Genomic DNA, 24984 nt, shown 5'->3' with positions numbered 1-24984 from the left:
TTATTTTTTTAATTATTAAAAATATTTAAAGTTTTTAATTATTAAATTTAATAATAGTTGATTTTTGAAATTAATTTATTATTTATAACTGCAAATATTTGTTTTTTTAATATTATCTATTGACTTATATACTAATCTATTTCAATAATTTTTAATATATTCTATTAAAATATCATTTTTCCTATTTTATAAATAATAATTTAAATAAATTATTTAATTTAAATTTGTTATATATTATTACTAAAATTAAAGATATTTTTTGTTTAAATTAAAGAGTTTTTTTAATGCAAAACTAAATTATTAAAGGCTTTAATTACTTATATTTTTACTATAGCTTAAAAAAAAAATACATAAAATTAAATAATATAAAATACTAGAAATTTAAGTTCAATAAATTAATATTTTTACAATAAATTAGAGATTCTATTAATTTATTAAATGAATAATCTGATACATTTTAATTCGCACTTTATTTATATAAAATTTAAATAAATAAATATTTTATATATATATTATTATTATTTTACTAAAAAATCAAACTTAATTGGGTTAATTATTTAAAATTTTTAACAATATAACATATTTAAGAAATACTATCATCTGTAAAATTTTCGTTTGAACTTATTTTATATATATTAATGATATATATATATATATATATATATATATATATATATATATATACATAAAATCCAAACTTAATACTTCAATTGCTTCTTAGTTTTATATTGAATTACTTATTTATAAAAGTCCTTTATCAGTGAACTTTTCGTTTGAACTTTTTTTAAAAAATAAAATAAAATAAATAAATATAAAATTTTGTTTACTGAAAATCTAATTATAAACTTTATAAATTATTAATTTTTTAAATAGAATTCGCAAATTAAATTAATCCTAAATCAGTAAATTTATTATTCCCACTTATTTAAAAAAAAATATTGTTATAAAAATAAATATAAATAATATTTACTCAACGTCAAGCTATAAGTTAATAAGAAAAGTTTATTGAATTATACATTAAGATAGTTCTTATAAAAACTAATCTGTAAAGCTTGTATTAAATCTATAATTAATTTTAATTAAACAAAAAATTCTAAAAAATTAAACCCAAAATCTAAATTTAGAGTTGATAATTTTTGCAATTAGCCTATAGATTAAGCTAATTAAATAACACCATTATTAGTAAATTAAATATTCCAACTAATATTAAAATAAAGGATAAACAATAAAAAAAATGCATATATAATATATTACTTTTTAACATTTTTTATTTTTCTTTAATTTTTTTTATTTTTCCAAAAACACAATCGTAAAAAAAAAAATAAGACATGTAAAAATGAATTATGGGCCTTTTTTTATTTTGATTAAGTTCTTTAAAAAAATAAAAATACAGATAATATAAAATAAAAACGCCGTTAAAAAGTAATACATGTATATATATATTACAAGAAATTTAAAAATAAAGTTTATAATTATGAATTATTTTAAATTGCAATTGAAAAATCTTTTAAACCATCGTCATTAAAAAATTTATTTTTACTTTTTTTTTTTAATTAAAATAAAATAAAATAGATTTATTAGTTATTTATACTGAAAGTTTAAATTAATAGTATTTAAATTTTAGTTTTTCATTATACTTTCATTTAAATTAAAAAAACATTCATTAGTGAACTTATTATTGCTTCTAAAATATTCGAAAAATAAATAAATAAACTTTAAATTTTATTTACATAAAATTAAAGTCGATATATTTTAATTCATTTAAATTTTTTATAGATTAACTTAATTTTATTAACGAAATATCAGTAATATTTTCACATGAACTAATAATTTAATTATTTTTTTAATATTTAAGGCAACAACAAAAAAAAAATACTCGAAATTTAGATTTATTTAAGTTAATTTATTTAAAAAATAAATTGAATCAAATAATTTAATTAATCCTTCATCTGTAAAATTTCTATTAAATTAAAAATCTAAAATAAGGATTTTAACTTAATCTAAATTTTTTAAAGATTCACTTAAAAATTATAAGCCTTTATCACTAAACTAATTATTACCACTTTATTTATGTAATTAATAATTAATATATATAAAAATATATAAATAGCATACTTAAAATCTAAACTCAATGTAGTTATTTATTTAAGAAAAATAAAAGATTATGATAATTACTATAATCCTTAGTCATTAAAATATTAATTATCCCTATATTTATTTTATTTTTTCTTTGAATAAAAGATTTAAGTTTAAATATATTTTTTACTAGCAATCTAATATAAGTGTTTATATTTGAGATTAGGGTTAAATTTGCTTCGATAATTTAAGTAATTCATCATTTGTACTTTATTTTTGGCTTTTCCATACAAATTTTTTAATGGTTCTTTAGCTATCATATAAACTAATATTTTTTTATTTCGAATATTATAATATTTCATTTAAATATTCTTCTGCTGTAAATCTATTTTTTGGGTCCGCTTATATCATATGTTAAGCCCATTTGAGTAAAATTGAATCAAATTAGAAACCTAAATTTTCAGGAATCTATCCTTAATTAAAATGACTAAAATAATACTTCCCTAGCCCACTATTTTTATCTTCATAGTTAAAATTTTAATAATTATCAATCATCAATAAAATAATTCCTAAAGAAAAAATGTCAGCCTATATATTATAATATTAAAAAAATATATATATATATTATATTTTACAGATTATTTATATTTTCCTTATAAAACTTCAGGTGCAACAAATAAGACTGTCCCTTTCTATTTATTTTAAAAATAATTTTTTCTCTAATAAAATTAATTTAATATAACTTATGATTCTAAGTATTATTCAGAATCCAACTATCTAGTTAAACCGAAATCAGCTTTTTTAAAAAAATAAAAAATAAGAAAAATTTATTTTAAATTTTACTTTTGTTAAATAATTACATATTTTAGTTATTCCATTATTCATTAAAATATTAGAAGCTTTTAAATCTCTATGTATAATATTTTATTTATGTACAAAATTTAATCCCTTAAGAATATCATTTACAATATTTAATTTTGTTTCTATATCTATTTATATATTTTCTAATCTTTGTCGATTTAAAAAATTTAGTAATGTTTCTAATTTTTTATTTTTATATAAAAAAATAAATATAATATACCTTAACAATATTCCATTTCAAATAAACAAAAATTAATTTAACCTTATTTAACAATTTTTTATTAAATTAACTCTACTACATGATATGATTAGCATTTTTAATGACAACATATTTCTTGTTAAATGATATTCTTTTCTATTTAATCATTCTTTTCATATTTCATTATTTTTATAGCTACTTATCTGTTAAAGTGTTAATTATAAGCTCTTAAAACAAAACCAAATGATCCCTCATTTAAATAGTCAATATTTTAATACCCCTCGTTTTTTAAATATGATAGTATATAATCTAATTAATTACTGGATATTAAATTTTTATTTTTAATTTTTTAATACATTTAATTATTACCCATTTTACTAAAAAAAATAAAAGAAATATAAAATTTTCGATTTAATAAAATAAATAAATCTATTTATTTTATTTTAAAAAAAAAAGATATTTATTATTATTTTATAAATATTTTTTTATTTTATTATATATTTAAAAAATTATATTTAATATTATAAATAACTAAAATTAATTTTTTTTTTTAATATCTAATATATTTAATAAAGAAACTTTATTATTTTTATTTATTTTTTTTAATAATAATAAAAAAAAAAACATTATATTTTAATTTAAATATATTTTCTTATTTATTGAAATTAATAATACACGCAAATTTATTTTTATGAAAATTAACTCAAATATAAATTAAATTTATATTAAAATAAATATTTGATAAATAAATTAAATAAAGTATTTTTCTCAATATTATTTAAGTGGTGATTTTGGCATTAATTCATTAATAAATTCTTTATATGTAATTTTAAAATCTTCATTCTTGTCATATCTTTTAACCAAAGATTTAAGATCATCTTTACAAACGAAAATTCCATAATCATTAAGTATTTATTTAAAGTTTTACAAAGTAATGAACCCACTATCTAAATTATCAATAGCTTAGAAAGCATTATATACAGAAAATAAAGGTCTTATATTTAATTATTATCTAATGATTTCAGCTTCAACCTCACTCAAGAAAATCTTATTCATTAATTTTTAAAAAATCCTTCTAGTTTCAGTCGAGAAATTAAACAACCCATTCTCAGGATCACAATATAAAGGTTCTCTGCTTTTACTCAAATACGCAAATTCGAAATTCTATGGACTTATTAAATCATTAAATTCACTATATTATAATAAACCATCATTATCTTTATCATATCTTTAGAAAAATAAAAACAATTCATTTTTACTTGGAAAAATTCCTATATATATATTTTTTTTTAAAAAAAAATATAGAAAATAATATTATATGAATGTATTATATATATATAAAAAAAAATATTACCAATTTTATTTAAAGCTGACTCAAACTCGATTTTAGAAACAAATCCTCTACCATTTTAATCAATAATTCTGAAAGCATCTTCAATATTAAAATCTCTTCTTAAAGCTAGTTAATTCTTCAAGTCTTCTAAATCTCTATCTAAAACAATTTATTATTTTAAAGCTTTAACAAGTTATTCTTCTTCATTTTATTTTAAAGGCGATTTATTTTAAAGTAAGGAACTTTCTTTAAGTCCATTATTATTAATTCTATATAAACTATTTTCTTATTTTTTATTTGTGCTTGAATATCTATTACGAGGTTAATTTAATTATTATGAGCAAAAATTATTAATATTTCTACTTTTTTCTAGACTAGCAGATCTTTACAAATAGCTTTAATATAGGAAATCTTTTTTATGTGAATCATTTTTTTAAGGAGTATATTAAGATAATTTAGAAGGAGAAGACTATTATATATTTTATTCATTATTTAAAGATATAATTTAGACAAATTAAGTATAGGTAATTTAGCAGTTACTACTTCTTAGTTTTCTGAATAAGGCCACTAGTTATTCCTCATTTAAAGCTTAATCACAAGAAGTCATAAATTCATCAATACTTTGAATATCTAAATAACCTAAGCCTAATCTATCTATGGAATTAAAGCAATTTAATTTATTAAAATCTAAAGATCTTTATAATATTTTTTTTAGATTTTCAGTATTTCTTAAATTCTTAATTTCTTATTCGAAAACACGAACTAATGCCCATTCTGATTCATATCTATTTTTTTATTTTTATGTTTTTTTTTATTTATTTTTTACGGTAAAGTTTAACCATCCTCTATATAATAACTTTCTCTTAAATTTACTAATTATTTTAATCTTCGATCTTCTTATGGTAATATACCTTCAGCAAAACTATTTTTTTTTCATATATATACATATATATAAATTTAAATATATATATTTTACTTAGAATAAGCTAATCTTCCATCTATAGTAGAACTAAGGTTAAATATTATATTTTATATTTCATTAAGAGTGGCATATATTTAATTTTATTAGAGGAATTATTATAAGTCAGAAGAAATTAAATATCCTTTTTTACCAATATCAAGCCTACAAAAAGAAGCATAGGGCTCAAACGATTTTTATTCGGCTAAAACTTAACGAAATACTTCAGTTTTTTATTCACCATCACTGATTGATTGAAAAACATTGGCTAATCTTGATTAGGTATGTGCTGAAATCATTATTTATTAATTTTTTTATTTTTTTTTATTAAATTTTTTTTTTAATTTAATTTTAATTTTTTATAAATCACTAATTTTTTGTATATTAAAATATGAAATTAAATGGTATATTTAGTATTAAATAAATAAATAAAAAAAAAAAATTGGATAAAATAGATTTTTATTAAGCTAACAAAGTAATTAAAAAAATAATTAATACTTTAAACACACATATATATTTCTATTATTATTATTTTATTAATTTAATTACTAGAAATAATAAATTATTATTTAAAAATAATATAATAACTTTCTTACAAAATTAAATATATATATATTAATAATATATTATAATATAAATATAATATAATTTTTTTAAACATAAAAATTATAATTTTTTTGTTTGAATTACTATTTACTATATTAATTTTTTTAATATAAATTTTGAATTAATTTTTAACAAAAATAAAAGAAATTATTATATTAGATTTATTATTTAAATTTAAAATTATTTTATATATACTTATATGTATTTTATGATTATATTGCTTTTTATTTTTTTAAAAAATATCAATTTTCTTCTTTATTTTCTTCTTATTATTATTTTAACAATTCTTCTTCTTCTATTCTTTTTCTTTCCTTAAAAAAATTACAAATAAAAAAAATATTGTATATATAAAATACCTATTAGTCTTTATTATATTTATCTTCAGCATATGCAAATGCATTAAGTTTAATATTTTTTGTAATCTTTTTTAAATATATATATAAAATAAAAATATTTTATTATATAAATATTTTTTTTAAAAAAAACCTATAATTTATTAATTCTCTCTAATTTTAATAAAGAATTAATAGTTTCAAATAAATAATTTGCATTTTTATTAATAATAGGATTAAAAGAATGAATTAAAACTTTTAAATTAGGCAAAGTAACCAGTTTATTAATTTCTTCGATTTTTTCAACTTTATTTTCTCTTAAATTTAAATATTATAAATTTTCTAAATTTGGAAAAGTTTCTTCAAAAACTTCAATCTTTTTTTATTATTTAATGATAAAAAAAATATATTAAATATACATTATTTTATCTTAAATGTAATCTTTAAAGGCTTACTAAAGAATCAATACCTACAATTTATTTAATTTTGTTTTAAGCTAAATATAATTCTTATAATTTAGGCATATTTATTAATTATTAAATTGAAGATATTCTATTACTTCTTAATTCTAAAATTTTTAAAGGTTCTAGCCCTTCGAAAGTTTCCATTTTATCAATATTATTTTCATTTAAATTTAAATGCATTAAATTAGGACATTTAGGAGTCAAAAGTTCATTAATTCGATTTTTTTATAAATTCAAGTACTAATTTTTTAAAGTAATAAATATTTAATTAATATTATTTAAAATACTTTTAAATTTCTAAAGCCTTCTTCGTTTTAAAGAGCTTTCATATCTTTGATATTATTTTAGCTAACATTTAGTCTTATTAAATTAGGTAAACTAGATACTTTATTATTTTATTTTTTATTAATTTAAATATATTAAAAAATAAAATATTTACAAACTGATATATCAGATAAATTATTGCCATGTAAATCTATATTTTATAATGCTTTATAATTTTAGAAAACAATATTTAAAGAATCTAATGATTTTTCCTTTTTATAATAAAAAATGTAAATATTATAAAATATATATATATATATATATATTATATATATATAAATATATTTTTTACAGCTAAATTTAAATTAACAAATTGATAACCTTATTTATCTAAAGTCAATCTTGCATTACTTAAATTTCTAAGTATTAAATCTTCATAATTTAATTTAGGTTTTTCCTCTACTTTTTTAACTTCTTTCGATGCAACTTTTTTACTCATTTTTTATTTTATATTTAATATATTTGTAAAACTGTTTTTTAATTTAATTATAAAAGAAATCGTAATTTATTTATTTTTATATTATAGTTGAAAAATATAAATTATTTAAACTTATAATTCTCTTATTATTATTATAATAAATATACATAATAAACTATTTATGATTTATAATTATATAATTTTTAAATTAAATTTAAATATAAAACACTAAATAATCTATTAATTTATATTTAAATAATAATAAAATATATAATTTTTCATAAACTAATGAATTTTTATAATGTGTTTGCTTATAAAAGTAAGATTTATAGAAAGTTTTCGTTTTCTTCTGATTGTTAATATATTGTTTTAGTTAATTATTAATCAATACATTCTTAGAAAAAGAAAGATTATAAAAAATTTTAAATTATATTTATACCTAAATTATTATTATATTTAGTATTTTGCTATAAATTATTTTAAGATTAAAAACAAATGTTTTCATTTTTTATATTTGAATTACAACTATAATTTATAATAATTCTAATTTAATTTTATAGTGAAAGGTTTTCTTATGTTAATTATTTAACTTTAAAATCTAAATGTTAGATGTTATTTTATAAGTCTTCTTAATTAAATTATTCTAAAAAATAAATAATAAATATATAGATATAAATAAATATATATATATTTATATATAAATATATATTAATTTACATCTTATTTAATATTATTTAGTTTCATAATTATTAATATCGTTTTTTATTTATAATTATTCTAACGTATTTTCTTTTATTTTTTTTAAATTGATACATTTTTAATATTTAATTCCTACTAAAGTAACATTAAAGAAGTAGGTAATTAAATTGACGAATGTTTATTTATAACTTCTTAAATATTTAAAATAATTTTTCCAAAATATAAAATATCATCTTATTTTTCTATTCTTTTTTAGAGCTTTTTTTATAAAAAAATATATAATTATATTATTAATTTTTAACTTATTATTATATTTTTTAATGAAAATCTTTTTATTAATATTAAAGTTCTATATATTTTTCTTATATAACTTCAATAAAATTAATAAATTTTTCTCCTAAAAACTAAAGTATAATTTTTTTGCTTTCCATTTATATTTGCAAGCTTTAATTTTCTTCCAAAATTAAACTTTCGATTTAAGGAATTATACTATTCAATTATTAAATAAATGCTTCATATGTCTATTTATTAAATTATATATATAATTAATCAAATTTCTATTAATTAATTTAATTTAATGTTTAATATTATTCAATTTCTTTATTTTTTAAATAAATTTAATTTTCTAAAAAATCATTTTTCTTTTTTAAATCCAAATTTTTTTTTTCAATTTAGTTTTTTAAAAAAATAATTTCTTCTTGTTTTTTCATAAAATCTTTTTCTTAATTTAATAATTCCATTTCGTATTTTTCATATATTTTTTTTATTTATATATTCTCTTTTTTTATTTCTTTTATTTTTTCGATATTTTCTTCGTTCTATTTATTATTTTTTTACAAAAGAGTATTTTAAGCTATTATTTATTTGTATTTTTGACGTAAAGAATCTTTATTTGAAATTATTTAAAAATTTTGTTCTTTTAAAATGTTTTATTCGACTATAATATCATTATTTGGAAATTATTATTAAAATTTATTTTAAGAAATATCATATGAAATTATTCCTTATGTTTAGTTTTCTAATTAATCCTTTAGTTTTTTATTTTAATCTTTTAATTATGAAAACTTCTTTTAAATTTCTTATTATAAAATAAGTTATTATTCATATTAAAATTAATATTCTTATACTTATTATACTAATGGAGTATTATCTTATAAATTATCAATTTAAATATTTGAAAAACAATGATTTTAAGAATAAGTTTAAAAATAAAAAACTTATTCTAATTATTCATATAAAAGATAAATTAAATATTTAAGAATAAAAGTATTTTCTTCTAAAATAAAATTATAATAAGATTTATTTTTAATTTTAAATTTTATTATTTCAAATGTTTTCATTAATTATTCTCTGCTTTATGTATCAAGAAAAGATATTTAATTATTAATATTTTAAAGAATTTATAAATATTTATACTTTTTTTCTTCATTTTATTAATTTTTAATTTGAAATTTTTATTATTCTATTTATTATATATTAAATTTTTTAGGTATATTAATAATAGGATAATTCGTATTTTTTTTTTAATTAATTATGGATTTATTTTCTGTTTAAATTTTACAACATTGGATATCTGAAATATCTAATTTTATCTTAATTTAATATAAAATATACGTATATATATATATATATATATATATATATATATATATATATATATATATATTAATGATTATAAAATAAATACTTCATTAATTATTTATTTATTAATTTAATTATTATTTGTCTATGTTTATTTTAATATTTAAATAAAATAAAAATATATTGTTTAAAACATTATTCTATTGTTATGTTTTTTCTATAATATATTTCAATTTATTTTCTTATTCTTTTAATTTATTTATTTAATTTTTCGGTTCTGATTTAAAATTTTATTTTTTTATTAATCTTAACGAATAAGGAGTATGTTAGCTATTTGATCGCATTTTTTTATTTAATGTAATTATATTATATGTATTATTATTTATTCAAATTTAATAAACAGAAAAAAAAAAAAAAGTAAAAATTTAATATTTTTTTTATTAATTTAAATATAAAAACTAATTAAAAATTTAATAATTATATAATTAATTTAATATAATTATTGAAAAAAAAATAGTTATAGTTTTTAAAATATAATTAATATAAAAATAAAAAATAAATAAAAATAATATTTATTTTATTTTATAATAATAATTAAATAATTATTTATATATATATTTATTCATTATTATTAAAATTCTTCTTCGTCGTCATCTGCATCTCCCATACCTTCAATTTCTTCAGATTCTTCATCATCATCGTCTCCTTCTCCTTCTTTTTATTCGTCTTCATCGTCATCTTCTTCAGCTTTTTCTATTAATTCTAAATCATCTTAAGCTTTATCTCCATATATTTTTGGCTAATATATATATATATAAATATATATATAAATATATATATATATATAATATTTATTATTATATAATCTTTTATATATATTTTATATTTATATTATAATTTACTTCTCCTCTTAATTTATACTAACCGTTTTTACTTAAAATTACTTCCTCTACAGCTTTTAAGGCATCTTTTATAACTTCTAAACCTAAGTTTTTATCTTAAGTATTTATAGTACCAGCATATACTGGAGATCCTACAATTTCAAACTTTTTTGTATAATTAATAAAAAAAAAAATTAAATAATTTAAATATTAAATAAATTAATTTGATTACTCCGACTTAACAATTATTACGCGATTTAGATTCTCCGGCTAATAAAGCAGCTTTTATAGCATCAACTCCTTCATATCCATAACACCTAAGCTCAACTTCGGCCTTAATTCTTAAAGTTTAAGGCGCCAATCTTCTTTAAATTTCCTTTAAAAGTTTCTATTTAATATCTTCTGATACATCAAATTAATTAATCACTTAATTATCATTAAGAGATGCTCTAAAAGCCTCATATGCACTCTTATATTTTTTACTTAAAGGCCAAACTACTTTAGTATAAAGTTCATCTATAGTAATTTATTTATCAGATTCGCAAATAGTAATTAAAATTGAATTTACAGTTTTTGCTTTAGAATAATTATCTAAGCAAGCGGCATCTTAATTATTTCTTACTTTTTTTTTACTCAAATCAATATATCCTATTTATTTATATTAACAATAATAATTAATAAATATAAATAAATAAATAAAATGTATAAATAAATATATAACTATATATTTATATTTTTACATATATCTTTATATATATATATACATATATATAAAAAATATATATATAAAACCTTTTTCTTCATCTACACGTAATACTTAAACTACTTCGGTTCTACCGATTTTAAGTACTTTTTATATGCTTTATTACATTTATTTTGTCATTTCGTTTGGTGTAATCATACCTTCAATACGATTATATTCTAATAATTATACATAACAACAGTTTTCCTCAACTTTTGCAACTTCTACCTTTTTTTTAATGATTTGTTTTTTTATTTTGGCTTTTTAAATTATTTATTTATTTTTTGCTTTTTGTTTTTATTTTTGTTTTTTTTTTTTTTTTATTTATTTTACCACAACAAGATCGTTTTCTTTAGGATATTTTTATTCATAAAAACGATGTGATTGAACTTTTTTTCTTTCTTCTGCCATTTTTTGTTTGTTTTATTAATTAATTTATTATTGTTATTTATATATATATATATTTTTTTTCTTATTTAAAATATATCTTTTTTTATTTTTATATTCCTTTTATTTATTTTAATTAAAAAAAAATAAAAAAATTTAGTAAACTATAATATAAAAAAATAAATAAAAAATATATAAATAAACATTATTTTTTAAAATAAAATAAATATATCAATCTATAATAAGAAACAAAAAAAAATCATAAAGTAATATATTATTTGACTATATTTTTTATTAATGAAAAGGTAAATATACATAAGTTATAAAATTTTCTTTATTTTTTAATTAGTTTTAACTATCATAAGTAAAATATAAAGGAACTTTAATATATTTTTAAAATTAAACTTCTTTTATATTATAAATACAAAGTTCAAAATCATTAATAATATTAAAAGGAAATAATAATTAATTATTTTTTAATGTATTTTCTTATATGAAATAATTATTTTAATAACAAACATTTTTTTAACTTTCAATAAAAGAATTTATTTGCTTATTCCATTAAAGACCATATACATATAATTATTCAATAATAAAAATTTAATTATTATGATTTTTACTATTTTCAAGTACAAAAACTTAAGAATCATTTAATTAATTTTAATTTTTAAGTAAACTTTTTATGTAATTTAAAGGAGAAAATAAATAAGAAAGATTTATTTTATTTATTTGCTATTTTTTAATTAAGTTTTACAAAAAATCATATTAATTCTATAATTAATTTAAAAAAAAAGTTAAATTTTTATTCTAAAAAGCAGTTTTTTTTAACCATTTTTAAGGAGTCATTTATATTTTTAATTAAAAAAGCATTTTTTATAATTTTTTATTTTCTAAAAGACTATTTGATTTTTTTTAAATAATAATTAAATACTATAAATCATTATTTATTTTTCTAACTAAAAAATTGAATTTACTTATTTCTTCTTATAAATTATTGTTTAAAAAGCAGTTTTTTTTGTCATTTTAATCTATTATATTTCCTTTTTTTTTATTTTATATATCTTTTTATTTAAATATATTAAGTTTTTTTTCTTTAAAAAAAATCATTTTTTTAGGTATTTTTTAAAGTAATTTATTAATAAAATTATCATCTTCTTATTAATTTTTTATTTTTAATATTTAATTTTATGCATATCTATTATCCTTAAAATGGAACAAATCAAAACAAAAAAAGTATTTTTTTATATAATTAATTCCAAATAAAGCATTTTAATCCATTATTTTCTAAACTAAATAAAAGAGAATGTTTTTTTCATTTTAATCTATAACAAACGATTCAAAAAGAGTAAAAAAACTATAAAACTATTTAAAGTTTTTGCCAAAATCTTATTTAAAATTCATCTTTTATTACAAAAAATAAACTAAAAATCCAAACTATTAATTAAAAAATTCCTTCTGAACATAAAAAGACTAAAAAACAGTACTTCTAAATTAAATAAAAGCATTGATCAAAGCAATTTAATAACAGAATTATTTAAAAAATGAAGATTCAGTTTAAATAAGATTCTAACAATTTTATGATAAGCATGTTTTTATTTATTTTTGAATGTTTTTTTCTTATCCATTTAGGGCTATTTTATAAGAGTTTTTCATTAAAAATTTAATTTTTTTATTAAGGGTTTTACACTGGAATTTATTATTATTTTATTTAAAAGATAAAAACAGTCTAAAATTTTAACTTTTATCTTATATAGAAAAAAATTAATATAATATTATTTTATCTATTATTTTTTCAAAAACACTTTCTTATATATAAAAATCGTTTATTTTTATAAAAAACCAATATGTTTAGTCATTTTTTATATCTAAATTTAAAGTTTCTTCATTTCTTATTATTATTAGGTCAATGTTTTCTTTTTGTTAAGAAATTTTTGTTAAATTTTAAATAATATTTTTAGAGTTTTCCTTTTCTAAAAAAAATATAGGAATTTGTAATGGGATTTAGGTTAAAAGATTCGAAAGTTTTTATTTAAAATGTATTTATTTTTCTTTAAAAAAATAAGTAAAAATTGGTAAATCTTAAGTAAAAAAAGAACAAGAAAAAAACTCGAAAAAATTCTTTTTTAAACATTATAAAATATTTTCATTAAAAAAATCTTAATTTTGAAAAAAAATCATAAATATTTTAAATGAAGAGAACGCTTTTTTAGATACTTTTTAAAAATTTAAATAAATTTAAGAAATTTCCTTTAAAAAAAGCTCCTTTTCTTTAAAATAATCTTCTTTTTCTTAAATAAAAGATTAAATTTCTTATTTTAAAATGATTTCTTTTTCTTATTTTTTAATATTTTCTTTTTTTTTAATTATTAAGTCTAATAAATTCTCGTTGAAAAAAAATTAATTTAATAATTGATTTTTTCCATTTTTTAATCTTTAAAAAATTAATTTTTTTCTTCTTCTTAAAAAAATAAAAAATTTTAATCTTTTTTTTAAATTTTCTTCATTTTTAAAAATTTCTATTAAAAAATTTTTAAATTCTTAATTTTTTCTTATAAAATTTTCAATTTTATCTTTTTTTCTTTAAAAATTCCATATTATTCCCCAAAATATTATTTTATTTAAATTTTTTTCATTTTTTATAACAAAAATTCTTCATTTAGTTCAAAATTTATTATTTAAATTTTCTTAAATTTTCTTTAAATTTCCTTAATAAATTTCTCATTTAAATTTTATATACAAATATATATTTTTTTTTATATATTATCCTCTAAAATTTCTTTTTTAAAAAAAGGCAAAAAAGCATCTTTCTTTTATAAATCTTTCTCTTATAATACTACAAAAAATTCTTATTATTATTTCTAATACATTTTTTTCAAAAACTAAAAAGAAATAAAATAAGGATCGAATAATATATATACATAAGAATCTATATTTTATATAAAAAATTCATTTTATAATTAAAATTTATCCTTAAATGGTTTAAACTCCTTTATAAGTTAAAAATTAGGAATTTAATTAATAATTTAAATTCTTTCTTAATAATTTAAAGGTGAAAAAAAAGACAAAAATATTGAACTATGTATTATTTTATCAAAATTAAACTGTTTATCTATATATTTTTAACTTTTAGTTTAGTCTTCTTACATAATTTCTAAAGCAAATTTTGCTTTGTTAAATATTTACGAGAATTATTTATTTTTAAATATTTTTTTTTCTAATTTTTCATTAAAAAATTCATCAATTTTATCCAAATTTAATTTTTCATTCAAAATTTAATTAAATTATTTTTCAATTTAATATTTGTTATTTAATATTTCTTCAAATTATGATTATAAAAGATCTCTTTCTTCGAATAAAGGTTAACCTTATTAAATAAATGAAATATAGATAGAGTAAAAAATAGAAAGAAATATTATATAATAAAAGAATATTATATATATATGTATAGATAAAAAAAAAACAATAATATATATATGTATATAAATATATTCTTATATATATATTTATATTTTTAAATAATATTTTAATATATATATTTATATACATTTATATATATCTATATAAATATTTATTTAAAATACTATTCTCTTATATATTATTTACATTATTTATTAATATAAAAATTTTAGCATATTTCATATATCCATTCCACTATATATTTACAAGCTAAACTAATATTTTAAACGGTCTATATAAATTAATTATTAATTTAAAGATCTTCTTCTATTAACTTTATTGTATATTCTTATATATTATTATAATCGTAATCCTAAATTTTTTTAAAAAATTAATTATAATCTTCTATTAATTTTAAAGAAGCCTACCACCAATCTGTTTCTATTTTTTAAGTTATAAAATTTTTCCTTTTCTCGACTGGATTAGGGTATAATAGATAACATAAAGATTACATTATTAGTCTAATCGGACTGGCTGGATTTTGCATATTTTTTAAAACTTCAAGTTATATTTTAGATATTTATAGTATTATTTATTATTAATTTTTGACTTTTTCTAGTTATTATTCTGTTTAGTTCTTTATTTTATTTTAGATTTATTCTATTAAATTTTTTTATATTAATAATTCTTCTTCTATTTATTCCATTTTTTTTTTTTCGGTATTAATTTGTATGTTTTTTTCGTTGATTTTTTCTTAGTTTTAGGCTTTTTGTTATTATATATTATTTATGGAATTGTTTTGTTTTTATATTTATTATTCTATTTTTTAATTTTAAAATTTTAAATTATTCATTAAATTTATAAAATTTTAAAATTAAGATTTTTTTTAAGTAAATTTTAGTTATTTTTTTCTATAGAAAAAAGTCAGTTTTTTTAAAAAAATAATGTAGTTTTTTTCGAATTCTATATTTTTCCCAAAAAAAGGGAATAAAATTTACTTAAACGAAGTTTAATTTAATACACTTTATTCTTTTTCAAATAAGTAATTTTACTAAAGAAATGAAAAATCTTCGTTTTAAAATTCTTAAAGCGAAAAAGGTGTAAAAAAAGAAAAAAGCTTATTATATTTTGCATTAATTTTAACTAAAGTTTATTAATTTAATACAATAATAAATCTTATTTTTCTCTTTTTTTAAACATTTAAAAAATCCACTAATTTTTCAAAATCTTCAAATTAAAAATAAAGAAACAAATAAGCACTTTTATTTTATATTTTTCCTTAAATATCCTTCAAATCCTTCAAATTAAAAAATTAAAAATCACTTAATAAACAAGAAATTTACACAATTTTTTTCAAAAATACCGGAAAATATTCACAAATATAACAAATATGTGAATTTTATAAAATTTCAAATAATTAGAAACTTGCAAATTAAAAACAAGGTGCTAATTTTATTTCCTTATTATTTTTTTACGAAATAGACTTTATTTTTTCTTAAAATATGTTAATATTAAAATAATGAGAGTTTATATTTTAACAGTTCTCATCTAAAAATTCTAATGGAAATATATTATTACTTATTTTATATATAATATTATTCTATAAGTATATTTTATCCTCAAAAGTATTTAAAAAAGATGAGAAAAATAAAAAAGCTTAAGTTACCCAAAAAGTTTTAATCTCATTAATTAATACTAAATCTGTTCTTTTTTTAAATTAGTTTATTAAATTTTCCAAAATAAAAAAAACCTATTTAAAATTGGGTTAAAAAAGACTATAATTTAAAAAAAACTTCCCTTAGATAAATTCCAAAAGTTAAATACTTCCCAAAAATAATTTCCTTAAATAATATTTCACTTCTTATTAAAAAACTTCCTTTTAAATAATAATATTAAAAACACTTTTTAATTCTTCTAAATCAAATTCTTTTAAAAAAAACAAATTTAAATATTTAAAACATTTCTCATTAAAATTATTCGTATTTTTTTAACTTTTTTCCATTAAATTTATGAGAACTTTACTCAAAAATAAACTAAACATTACTTCCTATCATTTTCTTTTAAAAAAACCCTTCTTTTTTTAAAAAATACATCTTTTTTTGCATTGAAAAATACATCTTTTTTTCCAAAATCTCATTTATTAATTCCCCATTTAAATTTAAATTTATATCATCTATATATATTAAGACTCTTTTATTTTCGTTTATATTTTTTCTCAAAATATTCTCATTATTATTTAATATTTCTACCAAATTCTTTTACTAAAAATATTTTACTTTTATTATTTTTTGACACAAATCCTATTTATTTTTCATTATTTTTTTAATCTAAAAACTCTTCCCGAAACCACCAAAAATAACAACAGGAAATTCCACAAACCCAAAAATAAAATACTCCAAAAAGCTTGATTTTCCTTCCCATTTTTCCCATTCTTAAAAATCCTTTAAATAGTACTCAAAAAGTACTCCTTTTTCTGGAAAACTAACCTCTTTGAATTTCCTTATTATAATTTCCTTTAAAAAAACATCAAATTAATATTTTTTTCCGTCATCTAAAAACCCGCCAAAAGCCCATAAATACACAAAAATGCAATTTTTTAAAATAAGCTTCTCATAATTTATCTTCTAAAGTATACAAATATTAAATTATTAACTTAAAAATCTCATAAACTTCGAATTTAAAACATTCTCGTTAAAATATTTACTCTAAACTACAAAATTTACTAAAGGCTAATGTATTTCCTTTATAATTTAATATATATAATCAATTTCTTCTATTTTTAAGACATTTTTTTTATCTTCTTTAAAAATATTAAATAGCTCTTCAATAGAAACGATTTAATTTTAACAATAGAAAAGCTAAAAATTCAAAAGAAAAGAAGGCGGAAATTATTCGATTTTTTAAACCTCGAAAACATATTAGTATTAATTTTATAATAAACATGTTTTTTCATATATGGGGCCTTCTAGGATAAAAACAGAGTTTTAATTAATTTAATTATTATTATTATTTAAGTATTTTTAATTTTAAATAAAAAAATCATCCAGAAATCTCAAAGGAATATAAATATAATCAAATTATGGCCAATAAAATAAAAGAAAAGAAGTCAAAATAGATTTAAAGTTTTCCCCATAAAAAATGATTTGAGAAAATAATGAATATTTTATTATTTTTTTCATTTTATTTATTAAAAACTCATTTTTTGGAACTTTATTTTACTTAAAAAATTCTTAAATTATTAATTAATCATTATTAATTTTTTATTTTTTATAAATAATATCCATATAATCATTAAATTTTATATATTTTCTTTTCTTTTTAACTTTCCATATATACTATTTAAATTCCTATAGACTTATTTCTTAAATCCGAAATTCCTTTAAATCTTCCAAAACTTTATTTTTTTCGAATTCTTCAATGCCTATTAAATTCGCATTTACTAAGTTTTCAAACACGAACTTTTTGTGTGGTAAAACAACCTAAATATTCCTAAAAAATCCTTAAAAATTTTCACAGATATTTTACTTAATTTAAGAAAAACCTAAAAAAATCTAAGTCTAAAAATTCCTTTACTAGTCAATAAAAATATAGTTTTCCTTTAAAAAAACAACCTCTTTTTCCTTTCCAAAAGCACTCTAAACACATAAAAAAATATCTTTTATAATTTCCCAATTAGCCAATTAACAATTCCAAATAGCCCCCCAAAAATTACCCAAAAAACATCCTTTTATTAAATTTTGTATGTTTATTAATTATTCCGTTTCTTTTTTTTATTAAAAACCATAAAACTATAAAAAAACACCAAATTAAAAACTAAGTTCTATTAATAAACTTTTCTTCCCACAATTCTTCTCTCCTTAAAAAACATTAAAAAATCCCAAAGAAATACTTCCTGAAATCGCCCTTAAATACTTATCAGTTAAAGGACTTATAAATATACGATTATTTTCCCCAAAATACTCATATTAATATTCTTATAAAATACCAAAAGTTTAAATATTTGCTGTTTTTTCTTAATAATAATACTTTATTTGGCTTTCCCATATAAAATCTTCTGTGTTTATATTTTGTTCATTTTCTAATGTCTTTATAATATCTAATTAATGTACTATTGCGGTTAATAAATTTTAAGTTTATAGAAATAGAATACTATTGATGTTTTATTTTTTATAGTAATTTATTGCTTTTTAATATTACTTTAATAAATTTTATATTAGAAGTTAAAAGTTTTAGTTTTATATAGAATTTTCTATCTAGGAAGTAATCAAAGTGTAAAAAATAAACATTTTTATTTAAAAAGGTATATATACAGTTATTTTTCCTAAAATTTAATTATTTTCTTCTTCTTCTTCATCTTCTTCACTTTCATTATTTATATTTTCAATATTTTAATCTATTATTTCTTCTTATGTAATTATTTCTAAAAAATAGTCTTTATTTTTAATTGTTTTTTCAAATAGATTTTACATAAAAGTAATTAAAGTATTTTTAATATTAAAATCTATTAAAGGAAAAACATTATCTAGTGTAAAAGTATTCAATTATTCTTAAAAAAAAATAGTATTTTCGAAACATTTTTAATAAATATCTTTTTTTTAAATATTAGAAATTCCTTTTATATATTATTTATTTTCACTAAATAATATATATAAATTAGATGTATGTGTATTCGTAAATATATATTAAATATCTTTTAATAATTAGTAGTCTTCTAAAAAATACATACGAGGGTATTTACTTCTTATTTAAAGTAAGTATTATTTTAAGGAAAGTTTGATTATTTTTAAATCATTGCATATTTCTTTAATTAATAAAGGGTTATTATTTAAATAATCAGAAAAACTTTAGGCTTTATAATTATTTTCTTATAAATATTATTTAATATATTAAATTTATTAGCATACTTTTTTAAAATAAAAGCCTTTTTTATAAAAAGTAAAGTAAAATAATAAGTAAAATAAAATAAAATAAATATAAATAAAATAAAATAAAATAAATAAAATAAATAAATAAATTATATAAAATAAAATAAAATATATTAATTATTATATACTTTCTAATGGCATTTATTTAAAAAAATCATTTTTTTAAAAAATAAATTTTTCCATATTTTAAACTTGGACTTAAATTTTAACAATTTTTCTCAAATTTTCATATAGAAAAAATAATTAAAGTTCAACAAATTTACTTTCCTCTAAAAAATAGTCACAATTTTTTTCCTATTTAATATTTTTAATCAAAAGAAGATTTTCTTCAATTTCATCGAAATTTTATTTTTATTCTAGAAAAAAAAATTCCTTTAAATATAAATTCTATAAAAAATTATTAATTTTAGATATTTTATCTTCAATTAAAAGCTCGAAATTAGCTTTTTAACTAATTTATTAGATTTTATCTTATTAAATTTTTTCTAAATTAAATTCGGATATTTTCTTTAAACTAACATTAGAAAAACAAAAACCTAAAAACTCAAAAATATCATCCCAATGTCTTTTTTTTAAAGCCTTATTATTTAAATTTTCAAAGAGTTATTCATTTTTAATAAAAACTTCTAATTCATCTTAAATTTAGACAATAATTTTTAATAATAATTATATATTATTTCCTTTAATTTATCCTTTGAAATATATAAATAGTTCCTTATTTTCATGATATATATCTTTAATTTTATCCTTAATATAATGAAAATCTATTTTTTAAAAGAAAGGTGCTAATTTCATCCAACAAATATAATTTTATTAAAAAAAACTATGTATATTTAAAAAATGTCTTAATTTATCTATATGAACTTATATTTTATATAACTATATATTTTTTAAAGGATTATTATCTATAAATAAATATATATAAATATTTATTATTTAATAAAAATTAAATAATTAAGAATATATATTATACTGAATACTTAAAATTTAATCTTCTTATAAAAGTAATGTCTTTTCTTCATTAATTAATAATTATAAAGGTTAATATATTATATCAGTTTAAGTTTAAATATCTTTAATTAAAAAATTAATTGTATTTACTTATGTTTATTCAAACAAGCGATAATATTTTACTAAGAAATCATTAATTTTAATTTAAAGTAAATTTTTTTCATTAATAAGATTATTAATTAAATTTTATCGAATTGTATTTAGATTATTTTATAAATTAGTAATTGTATTTTAAATTAAAAATATTTATTTTCTCAATTAATATATTTTTTTCAAAAAATCAACTTAAATAAGACATTTATAATCAAATATTAAACCAAAAAATAAGCCTAGTATGCTTTAATATTAAATTAGTATTTGATTTTCTTCTTCTTCTTAATATTACACTTATATATTCTCAAAAATTAAATAACTTTATATATTATCGATATTTTTAGGTATATTTTAGTTTAATTTAGCAATTTAATTATTTAAATTTTATATATTTTATAATAGAATATCTTATAATTTCTCATTTATAATATTCCTATACAAATATATATATATTAAATAATAATAAAAAAAATGCAAATATATATATATTATTTAATATATTTAATCTTATTTTTATATTTATTATTTTTTTTTAATAAAAATACTTATTTTTTATGCATTTATTTATTAAAAAATTCCTCATTTTTTATTAGTTTATATTAAAAATTCCTTTATTTATAAAATTTTAAGGAATTTCTTCATTTATTTTTACAGTTTAATAATATTCGAAAAAATTATAAATTTCTTTTAATTAATCTTCTTATTATTTTCTTAAAGATATATTTTTCTTCATTTTTTGTAATTATTTATAATAACTCGATATTTTCTATATAATAAGTCTATTTTAGTCTAAATTTTACTATATTATTTCATAAATAATTTATTAATATTCCTGAAAAACATTCCTTTTTTATATAAGCATAGATTATTTTTTCCCTTTCAAAGATTACATTAAAATATTTGACTTTTATTTCCTTCATTATTATTATTTATATTTATAAAAAGACCTTCTTCGATTTCCAAAAACTCCTCTTATTATTCTTAAAATCCTTCTTTGTTCCCAAAGGTATTTTAATTAATAAAACTAGTTTATTCTTTACCAAAATCGGCTTATTCGTTGATAAATAAAGCTTAACTTTGCTTAAAAAACAACTATAAAAGTACTAAAAATCTAATAAATATTTTATTTTCATTTAAAAAAAAGACCCCAATTTCCTATTAATTATTATACTTTAAAAAAGCACTTTCAAGTGTAAATAAAGGAATTTTTCTTAAAAAAATTTCTTGAAAAAATTCACAAATTTATCTTATTTTTTCCTACCAAAAACTTTAATTTAAACCAAAAAAAACTTCGAAAATCCTTAATTTTTTTACCAAAAAAGAATAATTTATTATTCCCAAAATTAAATATCATTATATATTTATTAAAAAAACTATTCTAAATAAAAGATTTTATTATTTTTATTTTAAAGCTTTTATATAAAATCTTCATTTTTTTATATAAGTTAAGTATCATTTTCCCATTTTAGTTAAATTTTACGATTTTACTATACTTTATCTAATAAAGCTTATATATAAATTAATTTATTATTTTAATATGAAAAATCTCTTTTTAATTCATTTTTTTTTTCCCAGTCTTAATAAAAACAAATATTTAATCTTTTTCTTTCTTCATTATTTAATAAAATATATTCTAATATAGCTTTTTTATTTGCTAAAACAAACATTTATTTAATTTCTAAAATTATATTTTGAGTTTTCGGTTCTTTATTTAATTTATATTGCAGTAATTTATTTAAAAAAAATTATCAGTTAAACTTTCATATTCGAAAATTGGTAATTAATTAACAATTTTCTCAAAATTTTTTTAGGAAATATTTTTCATTCTTATCTTTTTTTCTAACTTTATCTCGTTTTTTTAAAAAAATGCAATTTCATCTAAAAAACTAACATAAAAATCACAAACAGTATTTTCATTAAAAAGTTCATTTTTAATATTTTTTAAACACTTATCTTCATCATCAATATACCAAAATTTAGTTTTTGGTGAAAAATTATTGCCTATTCTCATACAAATAACTTCGTTTTCCTTTAAACTAAAAACAGGTACATTTTTAGTTCTTTATTGTTAATCTAAAATTATTTCCTATTCTTTTTTTTAATTTAAAGGAAATTTTATTAAATGCGATTTTATTAAAAATCTTCCTTCTTAAGCTAAATCAGACAATTTTATTTAATTTTTTTCTAAATTTTTTATTTAACTTTTTTCTAAATTTTTTATTTAATTTTTTTCTAAACTTTTTATTTAATTTTTTTCTAAATTTTTTATTTAATTTTCATGCTTGTTTATTATAGGAGAATATTATTTTTTTAATAATAAAGGCGAATTTATTTTTATTTGTTTTTTTTCGAAACTTCTTTCTGTTTTTATTATATGAGGACTTCTTCTTGGAGATTAATTCGATTTTTTATTATTTTAAATTATTTTTATTAGGGGGATGTTTTTTTCAGAAATAAAACTTAAATTTCGATTCGCGTCTATTTATAATCTTCCTATTTCTGGAATTTTAAAGATTATTGGAAGTTTAGATTTTTTAAATAATTCCTATATTTTTGTAATTATATTATTTATAATTTATATTATTTATTCGATTTAGGGAATTTTTAATTCATTTTGTATTTATTAATAATCTATATTTTCAGAATGATTTATATATGTTTGATTATCTTAACTCTATTATATATAATTTTATAGTTATTTTATTTGATTTTATTACTTTAAGAATCATCAATTCAGAGTTTTTTGAAAATTAAGTTGAAATTATTATATCAAATTAATTGTTTTATGATTTTTATATATAATTCCTATTAAAAAATTTATTTTTTTATATATTTATTTATTTAGTATTTAAAAACCAAAATTTTCAATAAGAATTTATTTTTATAAAGAGGTTTAATACTTTATTTACCTTTTTTTTATTTATATATTTATATATTTAATTTTTTACTTAATTATTTAAATCCATATTTATTCACATAATTATCTAATATTAAAATAAAGTTTATTTTATTAAATAAAAATTTATTATATTATTAATACTTTTCTTAAAATTATTAAAACACACTTTATATATCTAAAAAAGACATTTTTTAAATTTTTAAATTTTTATTTTTAAATAATAAAAAATTTAATTAAATATTTATATATATAATTTATTTTATAATATTATATATAATTATAATTAATATTTTATTATATTCTTATTATTATTATATTATTTTTCATATATTTTATATCTTTTATCTTTATATTGTTTTATAATCAAAAATGTTTTAATTTAATCTGTCTTTTTTTTATATATTTATATTTATAAGTCAATTTAATTTTATTCAATTCATTTCATCAAAATTATTTAATCTTTTAATTGCTATTCTTTTTTTTTCTTTCATTTAGTAAAGTTAACTCTAAAATCATCAAAGATATCCTGAAGGATTTAATTTAGACTATTGATTTTTTTTAAAGAAAGTTGTCCTAAAATACTAATCTGTTTTTAAATTATTTGAAATTACTTTTTTAAGGTATATTTGCATAAATCGTATAGATCATCATCGAATGATTAAATATTACTTGTAATAAAAATAACATAATCTATTATCATTATCTAAATATATAATTTAATAGTTAAACTAAAAAAATAATAAAAATCTAATTATTATAAAAAACTGGAGAAATCATCTAATTAAAAAAATAACAAAAT

General features: G+C 15.2%; 3 protein-coding genes across 3 annotated transcripts, besides 35 other annotated features; all 3 read right to left on the bottom strand. All coding sequences in view use genetic code 6, as the record gives it.

Annotated features, from left to right (window-relative positions):
- Nucleotides 1-627: 627 nt before the first annotated feature.
- Nucleotides 628-684: a microsatellite.
- Nucleotides 685-1077: 393 nt separating this feature from the next.
- Nucleotides 1078-1119: a microsatellite.
- Nucleotides 1120-3904: 2785 nt separating this feature from the next.
- Nucleotides 3905-5726, bottom strand: IMG5_051630 (hypothetical protein; the record flags this gene model as incomplete). The annotated part of the gene is made up of 4 exons (XM_004037423.1): nucleotides 3905-4407; nucleotides 4491-5254; nucleotides 5296-5391; nucleotides 5446-5726. The coding sequence occupies 4 exons, from the start codon at nucleotides 5724-5726 to the stop codon at nucleotides 3905-3907; spliced, it is 1644 nt and encodes a 547-aa protein (XP_004037471.1).
- A 2-nt stretch (nucleotides 5727-5728) lies between these two features.
- Nucleotides 5729-5769: a microsatellite.
- Nucleotides 5737-5788: a microsatellite.
- Nucleotides 5745-5790: a microsatellite.
- A 485-nt stretch (nucleotides 5791-6275) lies between these two features.
- On the bottom strand, nucleotides 6276-7592 carry IMG5_051620 (leucine rich repeat protein; the record flags this gene model as incomplete). Its single annotated transcript, XM_004037422.1, has 7 exons — nucleotides 6276-6344; nucleotides 6390-6455; nucleotides 6520-6741; nucleotides 6785-7069; nucleotides 7117-7214; nucleotides 7269-7365; nucleotides 7446-7592. The coding sequence occupies 7 exons, from the start codon at nucleotides 7590-7592 to the stop codon at nucleotides 6276-6278; spliced, it is 984 nt and encodes a 327-aa protein (XP_004037470.1).
- Nucleotides 7388-7439: a microsatellite.
- Nucleotides 7398-7438: a microsatellite.
- Nucleotides 7593-8227: 635 nt separating the features above from the next.
- Nucleotides 8228-8262: a microsatellite.
- Nucleotides 8228-8280: a microsatellite.
- Nucleotides 8233-8280: a microsatellite.
- Nucleotides 8281-8299: 19 nt separating this feature from the next.
- Nucleotides 8300-8360: a microsatellite.
- Nucleotides 8361-8555: 195 nt separating this feature from the next.
- Nucleotides 8556-8591: a microsatellite.
- A 688-nt stretch (nucleotides 8592-9279) lies between these two features.
- Nucleotides 9280-9324: a microsatellite.
- A 561-nt stretch (nucleotides 9325-9885) lies between these two features.
- Nucleotides 9886-9936: a microsatellite.
- Nucleotides 9937-10368: 432 nt separating this feature from the next.
- Nucleotides 10369-11751, bottom strand: IMG5_051610 (hypothetical protein). The gene is made up of 4 exons (XM_004037421.1): nucleotides 11525-11751; nucleotides 10965-11380; nucleotides 10754-10897; nucleotides 10369-10650 (listed from the first exon to the last, which is right to left on the bottom strand). The coding sequence occupies exons 1-4, from the start codon at nucleotides 11631-11633 to the stop codon at nucleotides 10474-10476; spliced, it is 846 nt and encodes a 281-aa protein (XP_004037469.1). The 5' UTR covers nucleotides 11634-11751; the 3' UTR covers nucleotides 10369-10473.
- Nucleotides 10654-10715: a microsatellite.
- Nucleotides 10687-10747: a microsatellite.
- Nucleotides 11402-11447: a microsatellite.
- An 11-nt stretch (nucleotides 11752-11762) lies between the features above and the next one.
- Nucleotides 11763-11796: a microsatellite.
- A 2312-nt stretch (nucleotides 11797-14108) lies between these two features.
- Nucleotides 14109-14148: a microsatellite.
- Nucleotides 14149-14167: 19 nt separating this feature from the next.
- Nucleotides 14168-14218: a microsatellite.
- Nucleotides 14191-14225: a microsatellite.
- Nucleotides 14226-14535: 310 nt separating this feature from the next.
- Nucleotides 14536-14592: a microsatellite.
- Nucleotides 14593-14662: 70 nt separating this feature from the next.
- Nucleotides 14663-14692: a microsatellite.
- Nucleotides 14693-15259: 567 nt separating this feature from the next.
- Nucleotides 15260-15298: a microsatellite.
- Nucleotides 15299-15326: 28 nt separating this feature from the next.
- Nucleotides 15327-15429: a microsatellite.
- Nucleotides 15342-15433: a microsatellite.
- A 4755-nt stretch (nucleotides 15434-20188) lies between these two features.
- Nucleotides 20189-20293: a microsatellite.
- Nucleotides 20213-20290: a microsatellite.
- Nucleotides 20294-21037: 744 nt separating the features above from the next.
- Nucleotides 21038-21072: a microsatellite.
- Nucleotides 21073-23453: 2381 nt separating this feature from the next.
- Nucleotides 23454-23563: a microsatellite.
- A 269-nt stretch (nucleotides 23564-23832) lies between these two features.
- Nucleotides 23833-23874: a microsatellite.
- A 400-nt stretch (nucleotides 23875-24274) lies between these two features.
- Nucleotides 24275-24319: a microsatellite.
- A 102-nt stretch (nucleotides 24320-24421) lies between these two features.
- Nucleotides 24422-24486: a microsatellite.
- Nucleotides 24440-24506: a microsatellite.
- Nucleotides 24451-24505: a microsatellite.
- Nucleotides 24507-24984: the final 478 nt, after the last annotated feature.

This window comes from Ichthyophthirius multifiliis, assembly GCF_000220395.1.
Source record: "Ichthyophthirius multifiliis unplaced genomic scaffold scaff_1120509250154, whole genome shotgun sequence".
Taxonomy (NCBI): Eukaryota; Ciliophora; class Oligohymenophorea; order Hymenostomatida; genus Ichthyophthirius; species Ichthyophthirius multifiliis.
Note: the sequence above shows the minus strand (reverse complement) of the source record. Positions and strands in the feature narration are given on the sequence as shown.